General features: G+C 36.4%; 1 protein-coding gene across 8 annotated transcripts in view; it reads left to right on the forward strand.

The window, feature by feature from the left end:
• Positions 1–3,044: 3,044 nt before the first annotated feature.
• The window catches only part of KHDRBS2 (KH RNA binding domain containing, signal transduction associated 2), a 753,630-nt gene continuing 742,342 nt past the window's right edge, over positions 3,045–14,332 (forward strand). For 2 of the 8 annotated variants that reach the window (XR_012801178.1, XM_075598111.1), the window contains exon 1: positions 3,054–3,592. Coding sequence is in view for 1 of the 8 variants with exons in the window: in XM_075598111.1 (XP_075454226.1) it covers positions 3,502–3,592 (91 nt within the window). In the remaining 7 variants the exon portion in view is untranslated. Of the gene's footprint in view, positions 3,593–14,332 lie in introns of all 8 variants that reach the window. The other 6 variants (XR_012801185.1, XR_012801184.1, XR_012801181.1 and 3 more) reach the window with 6 other exon arrangements.

Raw genomic sequence — 14,332 nt, forward strand, 5'->3', positions numbered from 1 at the left:
CCGAGTGGATTAATCCTAATCTGCCATTGGATACAATAAAGGGGGATTTTTAAGAATACACAATCAGGTTCCTTATTGAATCCGAAATTCACATGGCAGGTTAATAATGGTCGGATTGTTAAAAATCCGCATTTGGATTAAATCTCTCTTACCCCCCCCCCCCCACCGGAGTAAATTCGGGTGGCAAAATTCAAAATTACATGCTCGCGCATGGTTTTATAATGATAGGTAAATCAAACATTTTTGCACGAAATCATGAAAGTTCATCAATGTGCAAAAACACAATTTTTGCAGTGGATTCGTATTTTGGCAAAACGTTTGCACATCTGTAGACATTAGCATGATTTACACAAAAACGCCTGTAAAATCAGTGAACACCCTAGGTGAAGTTACCAAATTTAGATACCTCTCCAGGGGAAACAAAATGCCTGGCAAATCTCAGGCCAATAAGAAGCTGCAACATCATTGGCTTCACTTTCTGTATCTATCCTGTAAAAAAAAAAAAAAGGAAGTAGCCTTCATGAGCAACTATCTTATCAATTGGGGGTCCCAAGAGTTGAAAACAGTGAAGTACAAAACTGGAAAAAAAAACCCTAACCCTATACTGCTAAGAAATGGGGGGTGGGGGGGGGGCGAGGACAGTTATTGGCGACTGCTTCTTTAAACTTGTACATATGCATTTAAAATTACTTATACCATGTCCTGTTTTGTATCGTAAGTGTACACAAGTTTTTGATTTCCAAAGTAACCAAAATGACCACTGGGATTTCCTTCCATTTGGATGTTTTTGTTTTCATACTGTAGATATCTTAAGCAGTGAAAACTCAAACATGAAGGATTTGATGGACAAAGCATTACAGGTTTTATTGCAGTTATCCTCTTTGACATAATTATTATGTATAATAAAAGACTTCAGTTGACACTTTTTCAAATACATCAGTGACTTTGCTGCAGTTGTTCCTAATTGTTGTTTTCCATCAATATTTTATTTTTTATTTTTTTTAACTCTAATTTTATTGAAGTTTTCCATCATGTAACAATACATAGCTTCTTATTCATATGAATCACAAATGTTATACAGTACACATATATACACTCGTAAGAAAAATACCATTTTAACCTAAATCAGGAGGGGTGGGAGGTGGGGAGGCAGAGGGGGGAGTCCATCCATTTTCCTCTCCTTCTTCTAATCCGAGCTTCTCCTCTTCCAAGACTCTGGACTAAGTCTTCTGCGTGGCCAGCCTCTTTGTTCTCTAGCTCACGTTTTGTCTTAGACCTCTTCCGTCTATTACCTGTCCCCTTTGAGTCAGCAGAGAACATGTTTCAGAAACTATTACAGCAGGATTGTAGTAGCATCCACTCCTGGGATGTCTGTTTGTGCTTGCCACATAATCCAGACTTTTAGAAATTTAGCACCAGTATCATGTTTTTTATTTCCATCAATATTAATAAGCATGTGACTAATATTGTATAATGTATTTCACTATTACATGGGCCATTTTACTGCAATTAAAGCTTGTCCAATTAATTCTTGGCTCTTCACTTTTGAATCTACAGTATTTATGGGATTTGGGAAAATAAACAGTGAGCTTTTCAAACACATCAAAGAATGAAACTGCTTTTTAATTCTAAAATCTACAATCCATATAAATATGACCTTTAATTATGGTTAAATGGTGTCATCAAAATGTTAAATATGTCCTTGTAAGATATAAGAACTTGTGTTGCATTTTTGGTAACTCTTCCAATGTCCCGAGGGACTGAAACTCATTGAAACAAAGAACATACATAAAACTTTTAATGATAGTTATTTGCTTGTTTTAATCCATTGGTATTATATAAAAGAAAAAAACCTGGAGGTGTTGAAGTGAAGTGGAATTAGTGCCAGAACTCTTAATGTCTGTTATGTTACTAAGTAGGCCCTTATCTCACTGTAAACAGCCTGCATGTATAAACACAATAGTCGGATCTCTTTAACTCAGCAATTCAAACTCTGAGAACATGTTAGGGAAAGGAAAAAAAAAACACTCTCTATTTGGCAGCTGCCATATGTTAAGACTGCAGAACAAAAATGTCTTGCTGGTTTGGAGGTACTATGACAAGCATACTTTAAGTAAATGAAATACTACGCTTTTCGTTATACATTCTGTAACATGAATGGGATCAGAAATCACTGAATATATTTGGGTCTAAGGTAAAGGTGCAGATCAGTACATTGATGAGCATAAATTAAAGGAATTAGCATGTCTCAATAACACAAAGGGCACAACAATGCTGTGTGTGTATGTATGCATGTGTGTGTATGTACTATATATATATACTACATGCATGTATATATTTTGATATATATATATATATATATATATATATATATATATATCAAAATATATACATGCATGTAGAGCTTTAAAAATAACCAAGTCAACATGTTTTACAGCTGTTCTTGTAATACAAACTTAGTAAAAAAACACAATCTATGTGTTTATTAATGTATGTGTCTATCAAGTGTGAGTAGCACAATATCATCTTCTGGAGAACTAAATTTAGATACCATGGGCATTTGGGTCCCTATTAAATATCACTTGATTATGTACCTTGCATACCTTACGGTATTCCCCATTGGGAATTTGCTTTGGGAGGAAAAATGTATAGCACACATACAACAGCTTATGTTTAATCAATACAGTGCATCCCTTATTTGCACCGTTGGGGCATGATTTATGCCTGTAATAAAATTGGACATATCTAATTTCTCATGCAGATTTATAGAAAGATAAGTGTTGGTTTGATTTTATCTTTTTTAAATACTTTATTTGCCAGTCAAAGTCCCTGGAATTAATGTGCTAAATCAAACCGGTCTTTATCACAGAGTTCCCTTCAAAACAGCAGCTTCACACAAGAAGAATGTTGTGGATATTCGGTAATTCATTGACAGTCTGTGTTTAGGGATTGGTAATTTGTGTCTCCTTCTAACCTATCTCGGTGTACTGTACATGATCTGTCGGTCACTATTCACATTGTCATTGTCAGACAGCTAGCTCCGTTCAACCCACTTAGTGTTCATTTCAGCACCCTGGACAGCTACCGAGGAACGGCTCATTCCTTTTCTGTCAATCCTGGGACGTGACGAGACAGTATAACCAATACAGTTTCACACTGTGTTCTCAAAACCTCCAATTACTATAGTGAAGAGGCGGGACTCATCTCTTGCACCCTTTCTATTGCAAACCGCTGATATTACGCTGAAACGGAGTCTTATAGGAGGAACGAGCCAGAGAGTAAGAAGAGGAGGCAGCAACGTGTCATTTACGTTCCCTATCATTGAATGGTGTTGTGCACATCTGGAGTGTTCTTTCCCCATTTAAGTGCACGGGTGCTGTGGCACTGACGGTCTGAGCTGATAAGAAGAGCGATAGGACTTCGACACCAAGGGCGTTGCAAAAAAAAACAAAGCCTTCAATTTCCCAATCCAGACGTTCAGTCGAAAGTCTAATCAGTACTATGGAGCAGGAAAAATATTTGCCAGAGCTGATGGCAGAGAAAGATACCCTGGATTCATCTTTTGTTCATGCAATGCGCCTCTTGGCTGAAGGTAAGGGTTTATTTATTTCTAAAGGTGGTGGAGGTGCGATGAATTTGCGTTAGGAAATAACTCTGAACATGAATTAATCCCCGTGAGGATGTTGATTGCAATATGAGATATCCGAGTATAGGAATTCGCTGTGAAAGGCATGCAGCTGCATGACTATTTTAACTGACCCAATTGATAACATCGTCCTGTATTCTAAGCATTAACCGGTGCCTGCTGCTACAGAAATCAAACTGGAGACAACCAATTACTATCTGCACCATCAATAATCTATGCAAATATACAGCATTAACTGCACCCATTGAATGTAAATGAGAGCTTCTACTTTCCCAAGTAATAATTTGAATTATTTCCACTTGTTTCCGACTGTGAAGAAGTATGCCAGGTCGATTTAGCATTGAAGACTAGATTTGAAGATGTTTATCTAAAAGTTAAGAAGCATGCACATTCATTTGTACAGTATGTCTCATTTGTTTCACTTCTGGTGTGAGATGTTACTGCTGGATCAATCATGCTTTCCTTTTAAAAGTACCTATTTACTTGTAGTGCGCTTAATATTTTGCGCAGGTAGATTTCTCAATGCTGCATAATATTGCTTATTTGCTTCTAACTGGAGTTTCACTTATTTGGGGAATTTATATGATGTTATTTATTGGACATTTCATATACTTTTACAACTTGTGAATCAGTTGTGATCACTTTGATTGCGATTCTGAAATGAAATCAATATGACTTGTGTAGCCTCCGATGTTTCTTCTTTTGCCCCTAACTTTATTCTTTAACTTTCCCTTGCGATCTTATTATACACTGCAGCTCTACTGAAGTTTTTATTTACAGAAGTACTTTTATAAAAGATTAAAAAGTGCAACTGTTAGTACAGGTAGCTAGCTGGCTGTTCTTTTCATTGCAAATTGTAACCCACATGGTACATATGCTTTGTTCTTTAAAGGTGAAGTACACATAGATCATTGATAAAGTGACAAAAACATACAGTATAGCAATGTGGTAAACAATTTCCATGTTCACTGCAGTGAATATAAGAACATAGATATGATTTAATCAGCATAACACGGTTTATACTTTACAGCTGGAGACATTATTTTTATTTCTAATATTTTCTCTATTTTACAGTATTTTATACTTTACCCATTAAGTGGACGTGTTTCATTGCATTTGGAGAATTTTATAGCAATTATTTTTGTCCCCATATAATTTAGGTAGGAGTTTATTCTTGTAATTTGATCCTTGTCCAGCAGGGGGAGCATATGTTATTTGTAAATATTGTAAATGCATTTATATGGTGGCTAAAACAGAAAGAAGGCACAATGCTAAGCACATATGTAAACAGAAGCCTAACACAGAAAGGTTTGTGGGATGGATCATCTACTGTACACTTAGCACTCATTATTTGGTGCTATTCCAATTTATTTTCTGATACCTTTTTACAGTAGCCCCAAAAAATTACATTTAACTCTCACTCTCATTTTATAGAATTGCTTTCCCTGTAAGGATTCAAAGAAGATAATCTGGAATTTTAATGTCTAATGGCTGAAAGCTTTTCATGGAAATGTTTATATAATAATTTACAGATGTACAGTTTACAAAATAAGCGCAGCATTGGGCATGTATGTTTTTACAAGTGATTGCTGTAGAAACATGGGTAAAAATGAAACAATCTGATGGATTTAATTGTACTAGACAATATATTTTCTGACTGCTTTTTTGCATTTTTGTGATTAGTGAAAACAATCTTGTAATAACTGTTCTTATTTTTGTTACATGTAAACATAGCAAACAAGTTAACATGTGGTGTAAAATTAGAAAACAGAAAATAGTTGACACTATACTCACCTGCTGTTATTTTTAGTGCAGTACATCTGCAGTCCGAATTTGGCACTGTAAAAAGAATACCAGTCTCCACTTATTCTCCTAGAGATGGCATTACAGATTGTTTGACATACTGTACTGCATGTTTTAATATTCCTCAACATCTTAGGCTCCACTTATTAAGATAGCTACTGTAGTTTTATTGACTACATTTGAACTTAAAAAAAATCAGTACTCAGTGCATTACTGAATTTCAAACTAATGTTGTGATTAGAGAAATTTGCCTTGCAATAATTTTGCCATTTACAAAATCTACATTAGATTATGTAATGCAATAACAATACAGTATGTAATGTAAAGTGATAAATTGCAGTTTAGGAAATATTTTGTCAGCTAATTTTTCTGTGTATTATTTTAACTTTAAAATACACTAGTTGGAGAAAGACATTGAATTTGTTGTAGAAATTACTTCTGCCATGTTAATGGATTTCAGAAAAACATTTCAACGTAAAAAACAGTACAGTATGTTTAAAATTAAATTGTGTGGATGTACTATCACTTAATCTGTGCTTCAGAAATGTTATACAATATGTACAGTGTCAATGATCATTCCCCAATTATAATCAATGGGCATACAGATGTACTGTAGCACCCGTTATCGCCCATTAAGGCACTAATTTACACATTGTGGTATGGTAACCGCATGATATTCCAACTCGCAGCTCCATTGATTTGTATTGCAAATCTCCCGGTAATGCAAATCGGTCGGTAAAACTCGCGACTACGATAACACAAAATTGCATGCTAACAGGTGCAATAACGTTTGCTACATCTACTTGTTACATCATGTGAAAAATAAATGTTTTACTTTTTTTCAGGATGGCTGAATTCATGCTTATTAGCTCATTATCTGTTTAAATAATGATGCCACCAGCACTTCTTAATTGGCAAAGAAAAAAAATGATTTACTTGTAAATTTGAGAAAGTATATGGTTTAAACAGCACTCTAAGAGTATAGGGGAGTAAAATAAGACTGTGGTGCATGGGAACCAGGAGGGACCAAATTCCCTCCCAAAGGACAATATAGAACAAGAAATGGGAGGTACCCAGCACTCAAATTAGAAAAATAAAGTAAATGACAAATATGTTACAGTATTAAATTTTTTTACTGTGATATTGCCACAATATGACCACACAATATGTATAGATAATCGCAAAGGTCAGCAATATACGTACAACTGTGATTAACAGCAAATGAAGTGGGAGAACATAGGGTGGGGGAAGGGAAAGGAATAAGGAAATGACAAGGGAAATGGGGTAGGGATCAAGACAAATAAGGGGGCAACTTTTCGGGGTGGGATGCCCCTTCTGGCCCATTCCCCAAGATCACAGTGATAGGGGGTACTTCCCTTAAATCCTATATGGACGGTACTGTAACTCACAAAACACTAAAAACAAAATACATAACATGGCAACCTATAAAATAATCTAGTGATCCAAGAGTGGTCACTAGTAAATGTTTGCCCAAACGAGGCTCGTGGCAATTAGACCAGCCAACTGTAGAGTATATCTAAACGATAACTGGTAATTAGCAGAGATAATCTCAAGCAACAGTGCTATATAAACCAGTAATGCAGGGGTTAATAACAAAACTTCTACAGAGTCAGATAGGCATAAGGTATAACCAGCACTTAAGCAGAGATAATCTCAAGCAACAAAATTATGTAAATCAGTAATGAAGGGGTTAATAACACAACAGCTACAGGCTAAGCAAGCCAATAATATCATAGAATTAGGTCAGATAGGCATAAAGTATCACCAGCACTGAGAGGCTCAAAGGTGACCTGCAGAGTATCCAGTGCCGCTTCCTGGGTGCACATAATCCCTTTGAGCCTTGTGCTGGTTATACCTTATGCCTATCTGACTCTGATCCGATGATATTATTGGCTTGATTAGCCTGTAGCAGTTTTGTTATTAACCCCTGCATTACTGATTAGCCTGTAGCAGTTTTGTTATTAACCCCTGCATTACTGGTTTATATAGCATTGTTGCTTGAGATATCTCTGCTAATTACCGGTTATCCTTGAGATTGACTCTACAGTTGGTTGGTCTAATTGGCACCAGCCTCGCTTGGGCATACATTTACTAGTGACCACTCTTGGATCACTAGATTATTTTATAGGTTGCCATATTGTGTATTTTGCTTTTAGTGGTTCAGTGTTTTGGGAGTTACCATCCATATAGGATTTAAGGAAAGTACCCCTATCACTGTGATCTTGGGGAACGGGCCAGAAGGGGCCTCCCATCCCGAAACGGTGCCCCCCTTATTTATCTTGATCCCTCCCCATTTACCTTATCTTTTCATTATTCCTTTCCCTTCCCCCACCCTATGTTCTCCCACTTCATTTGCTGTTACTCACATTTGTACGTATATTGCTGACCTTTGTGATTATCTATACATATTGGGGCCTATGCAGAGAGCAGCGCTATTTCAAAACTCGCCATTTTTTGGAGAAAATCGCGCAGAAAACAGCAGAAAATGGCGAGTTACGAAAAACGCGCCAATTTTTTTTTTCTATTTCTAAAACTCGCCTCGCGGCTGGCGAGAACCTCCATCTCGCCAGTTTTAAAAATATCCTTATGCAGAGAGGCGCGAACGGCATCTAGCGGCTGTTCGCGCCAATAAAATGGCGCGATTGTCTCCGTTTTGCCTCGCCAGAAAAAGTTGGCAAGAAGCTGCCGCTCGCGGCCATAGCAAAGGGAAAAAAAAGGCGCAATTTTTTTTTAACACATTTCTGCAGCGCGCATCTCGCCAATTTAAACTCGCCACACGCATTCATGTTAAACATAGCAGAATTCGCACATTTCTGCATATGGAGAATAAAACTCTCCAAAAAAGCTACTTTTTATTAAACTCGCCAATTTTAAAATTCGCTGCTCTCTGCATAGGCCCCATTGTGTGGTCATATTGTGGCAATATCACAGTAAAATTTCTTAATAACATATTTGTCATTTACTTTATTTTTCTCATTTGAGTGCTGGGTACCCCCCCCCCATTTCTTGGTTTAATTTGTAAATGTGAGGTATAACAAACTCTTACAATCAAAAGAGAATAAAGATTATGAAGCATTTACTTACCATATCAATATAAAACGTTTTTTAGAAGTGTTGAAAATGTTCAGCTAAAACTAAATATATGCCAGGTTATCAGTTAAATAACCAGATACCTTTGAAAGTTCTATTAACATATGTAAATATTGATAAATGTAATATAAATAACGGTAATTTGTATCTCAATATTGAGATTTTAAAACCAATGTAATGACCTGGGATTATCTCATATAGTGGTAGAAGGTTGTGAAAATGTTGCTGACACATTCAAAATTATATTTAATATATAGGGGATGAATTTGATTTTAACATACTTCTTTTCTGCACAAATAGTAATCTTTTTAACCCTGTTCGTGCTCTATGACCTCCTAAGGACTGACACTCACTAAAATTAAATTATAAAAAGATATCATTTAGTTTTATTCTATTTGCCTCACAAACTGGACTCTTTGCTTTTATATGTAAATTCAATTATACATTTTTCAAAATTGGGACATTTGAATTAGCAGAAAGGGATACATTAAAACTCATTATTTTAAGGCATAGGCAGTCGAGTTAATGTGGGCATAATATTTTTAAGAACGGTTATATACAGTACATGAGAAATCATTTCAGGAATGGGCACCATTTAAATTTACAAATTAATATCTTGCGAATAAATTTACAGTAATCGATCTTCATAAAACTGCAATAGATAATTTCACGCATGATCTCTGCAAGCAAAAGGTCAAAAAATTAAGCATATACTTTGTAGTAATAATTTTTTGTGTCTCAGTTTTGTTGTTGCAAATATATTCACTTTTCAGTGGACTGATTTCCTGCAATGTACTTAGCATACTGTATGTAAATAGTACACTTATTAGATACTTAGATACTGTACTTAGGCCTAATTAAGGAACACAACTGGCATTTTGACATCTAATTTAACTTGATAGAGTTATCCGCTTCTTGATCTGGGATAAATAGATAGACAGTGCCATGTCCTTGAGGTTTGCAAGACTCAGATTTATAGCCCTATTCAATAAACTCAGATTTTGCTGCTTTGGCTATAGCCCACAATATTGGGCCTCTTTCCCCTTTTTTTCTAATTTAATAAAAACAAATATGTTGGAATTTTTCTGGGAAAGAGGCAGCTAAGAAATTGTGTAAGAAAAATGCGGATAAAAGTGAAGTATTTTTGATTCCTCTGCCCTTCATTACCTACGATATCCTGTAAATATTAATATTCAATATATACTGTACCTGGCATAATCAATACTTAAATATTTAATTAACCACTTAAGAACCTTAGTGGTCAAGAAGGCATGCATCATGCATGTGTGTGAGTCTGCTGTGCTAACAAAATTGTTAATACTCCTAACTACTGACTATACCTAACTACCTAGTGCATGCCACAGAGGGTGGTAAGGATATATATACTGTATATAGCTAGCACTGTATATATATATCTGTATATATTTTAGAATATATATGTTTTACCCTTAAATATCACTTTTATGAGTTTATTAAATACACAGTGAATAGATATTTCTGTGGAGACATGCCCATGTAATGGTCATTTTCCATTCAGTTGAAAATCAATAGAATTTTTTTTTGTAGTTTTTGGTCATGGGGCCTGTGGAATTATTTATTTTTAGGATTGGACCTCTGCCTTTACTGGGGAATTGGTTCGGGGGGTGGGGGGGAGGGGGGCATATGCCTTACGATGTTGGCCATCTATGAGGATTGAGTAAGTACAAGATTTATTTCAGGTTTTCAAGGTAGCCCCATTGACACTCAATCAGTAATTTTTAAACTTTTAAATGTTTGATTTGGCCAGTAGGGCTAATGGCCAGAACGTTTAGAGGGAGGGGTTATATTTTTTGTGTGTTGAGGGCAGGGGGGTTGGGTTATAGGGGTAGATGCTCCGGGGAGCGAGGTTAGTTCACCCGGGGGAATTAAGGGAATGATTAACCCCTTGTATGTCATATCGAGTTTGTATTGAGGGTGTTGGGGTGTTTGCATTAACCCCATGGCTACCTTAATGACCATGAAGGCATGCATAATGCATACTTTCATGGCCACTTTGGATTCTAATGGGTAAGTAAAAAACTTGCAATATGTACCTGACATTTTCCTTAGAATATAGGTAATACAGGCCAGTGTTACTTGCAGCTAGTGCAAGGGTGTCTTATCCTGTCGTTAGCTGGCTACCGCTGGGTTATCAATATTCTAATAAGACCTCTAACTAGGGTGACCCATCTAACGGTTGTTGTTTTTGTATACAATTCGTTTTGTGGATCGCTGTTAAGCATAGGGAAACTAACATCCATTAAAAAAATGTATGTGTTGTTAGGAGCCCGGACTTAATGTAGGTCTCTGGATCTAACCCTTAGTTTAAAGACATCTGATTTTCAGCACCTTTGCTTAATACATATACACAGTGTGTGTGTGTGTGTGTGTGTGTGTGTGTGTGTGTGTGTGTGTGTGTGTGTGTGTGTGTGTGTGTGTGTGTGTACGTGTGTGTGTGTGTACGTGTGTGTGTACGTGTGTGTGTGTACGTGTGTGTGTACGTGTGCGTACGTGTACGTTTTAACTTATGGTGGGTGAAAAATGCAACAAGAAACCTCCACCGTATTGCATATAGCAAATAAAAAGATCACTTGTGAGCACATTCACATCCCTTGCTGCAGTGGAAGCACTGTATGCTGGGGATAATGGCGAAAGGCAAGGTTGCAGACCTGCCTAAGACATGTGAATGTGCTTTTTATTTGATATATATCTATATAAATATATATTACAGTGTTCGACAAACCTATACATTTGCACGCCCCGGGCGAGTGGATTTAACATCGTGGTGAGCTCCTATTGGCCCAAGCAGCACACGTTTGGTACTAGGTGGCGAGTAGATTTTTTTGTGTGGCGAGTAGATTTTTGTGGTGATTTGTCGACCACTGTATATATATATATATATATATATTTATATATATATATATATATATATATATATATATATATATATATATATGAGAGAGAGAGAGAGAGAGAGAGAGAGAGAGAGAGAGAGAGAGAGAGAGAGAGAGAGAGAGAGAGAGAGAGAGAGAACAGGTGCACACCTAGTGTAGTACTGTAAAAAATATATATTGGGGGGACATAAACATAGACATATGCCCATTCATTAGGATAGCAATATTAAGTGCATGTATGAGAAAAGATCTCAATCGCCAGCCTCACGACACGCTTGATACACCTCATGAGGGGATCAAGGGGATCATGATGAAGTCATCTGTATGACGAAACGCGTAGGGCGTGGTTTTATTGTGTGGCTTTCACTCACATGAGCAGAGACCTTGAGAAGTGTATGAGCTGATTTTCCTACTTCTGAGGCTCCCAGATACCTGGAGAAGTACATTTTGGGACAGAACTGGACATTCACCAATTTGTCCTATTTTTATCTTATACTTTTTATGCTTTTTATGGTTTCAAGTATTATTTTATTAAATATTTAGGTTTATATTGTTTATTGTTTAGTATAGTGACTAATTGTTTGATTAAGATATTACACACTAGCCTTGAATTTTTAACTACAGTGCCACTGTGTTTATTACTGAGCCCCTACCAATTTTCCAATTAGTGCAGGTATATTACACTCCAGTGTCAGTCTGGACATCACCCTCCATTGAGTGGTAGGTGAATGTGTTAAGCTGACAGAGAGATGTATATGTGTAAGTTGTATTATATTCACACCAGGGAATTTGTGCACCCTGATTACCTTTATAGCAAAAGTAAGTATGATACTGGCTTTAGCCAGATTTTAATTGCACTACTCACATAAGCTCATGCTTTATTTAACCCCTTCAGGGATTTAACACTTTTTTCACTAGTCCATGGGACAATTATTACATATATATACAGTATAGTGTAGGTACCTGCATTAAACGGGTTGCCTTGACGTGGCATGCAGGCTTACAAATGCTTTGGCCAAAGGGTTTAACCAAATACCCTTTTTCATGAGAATATTATTTAATCTTAGCTTAATTGGTAGGAGCGCAGGAATCATTCTTTTTGTTTTTTTATATATATATATATATAAAATATGCACACATACACACACACACATGCATACATACATACATACATACTGTTGCGGCTAAGCTTATTCTAAAGCTTACCCGCAATTGTTCGGGGCTGTTTTTTCAGCAGCCGAACTTGGCCGCGCGCCAGCATCATCTCGCGGCCGCGTGCCAGGCGTATCTCCGTTCAGCGCTAATGGCGCTGAACAATGTAAGCGCCTGCGGCACCGAAAAAAAAAAAAGCCCGCGTCTGAACACGGTTTAAAAATACCCGCGGTGGCGGCCGCTTTAGACTCAGGGTGGCCACCACTGTACACACACACACACACCAACATCGTTTTTTCCTCCGCAATATTACCAAGATATGACCTTTTCTCTGTTGCTCTGCTGCATAAACTCTGACACAGAAACTCATTCTCTCCCGTCTTAACTACTGTATACAATCTATCCTAAATGTTGATTCCAGAATCACTCTATTATTTCCCAAATCTGTCTTAGCGTCTCCCCTGCTGAAATTTCTCTCCTGGCTTCCTATCAAATCCCGCATCACACACTCAATTCTCCTCCTAACTTGTAAAGCTTTACACTCTTCTGATCCTCCTTACATCTCAGCCCTAATTTCTCGCTATACACCATCCCGACCTTGTTCCACTCAAGGATGTCTTCTCTTTACCCCTTTTGTACCTAAAGCCCTTTCCCTCCTTAAACCCTTCTCACTGACTGCCCCAAACCTCTGGAATGCCCTTCCCCTCTTTATCCACATTTAAAACACACTTCAAAATATACTTGCTTAAGGAAGTATATGAGTAGCTCCATGGTTGATAATTAACACCTCATACATAAACATTGGCCCCCTGCAGACGCATTTACCAGAACACCCTCCTACTGTCTCTGTACTTTCTTCCTACCAACAAATTTTCCTAAATGTCACTTTTATGTCTGATGCACTTCTCCCCTTTGTGTTATTTATATTATTTGCTATTTATATGATTGTCACGTATATTACTGCTGTGAAGCGCTATGTACATTAATGGCGCTATATAACTAAGACATACATACATACATTTAGGAAACATTGAGGACACATCATCTAATAAAAAAAACATCAGTTTAAAAAAAAAAGTTATTTTATAAAGTGTGTTTGTGGGAATGTAAATGATACCACTACAGATGTGTCAGGTGAGTCATACTATATCTCTGTCATTTTATCATAATATTAATAGGCCTGGAGTAATTTTTGCATAGCTTTATATTTTCGATTAATCATAAATTGTTTGTGCATGTTTATAATTATATATATATATATATATATATATATATATATATATATAAAATTATAAACATATATATATGTTTATATATATATATATATATATATATATAGACACACAGACATATACAGACATTTAAGGGCATATTGACGAAACAGTGCTACGAAATAAGACACTTTATGGCCAATTCTCTTGAATGTGTCTAATGGCTTAGCACTCCTTTGTAAATATGGTCCTAAATATTTGATCTCTATAATACTGTATGTAATTTGTTATTAAATAGTTTCACTGCAGAGACACAATGCATAATTAGAAAACAGTGACTCGTTTTGTTTTTATCTTTCCAAAATGTCATTACCATTATTATCATTTTTACAATGGTAAGCTAAAATTAAGCTTATCTGCTTATCTGCTTATCTGATCTATAAATATGTTTTAGTATTCATCTAAAAAAAGTGACTTCTTTGTGTTTCTTTTCAGCC

This window comes from Ascaphus truei, chromosome 4 (assembly GCF_040206685.1).
Source record: "Ascaphus truei isolate aAscTru1 chromosome 4, aAscTru1.hap1, whole genome shotgun sequence".
Taxonomy (NCBI): Eukaryota; Metazoa; Chordata; class Amphibia; order Anura; family Ascaphidae; genus Ascaphus; species Ascaphus truei.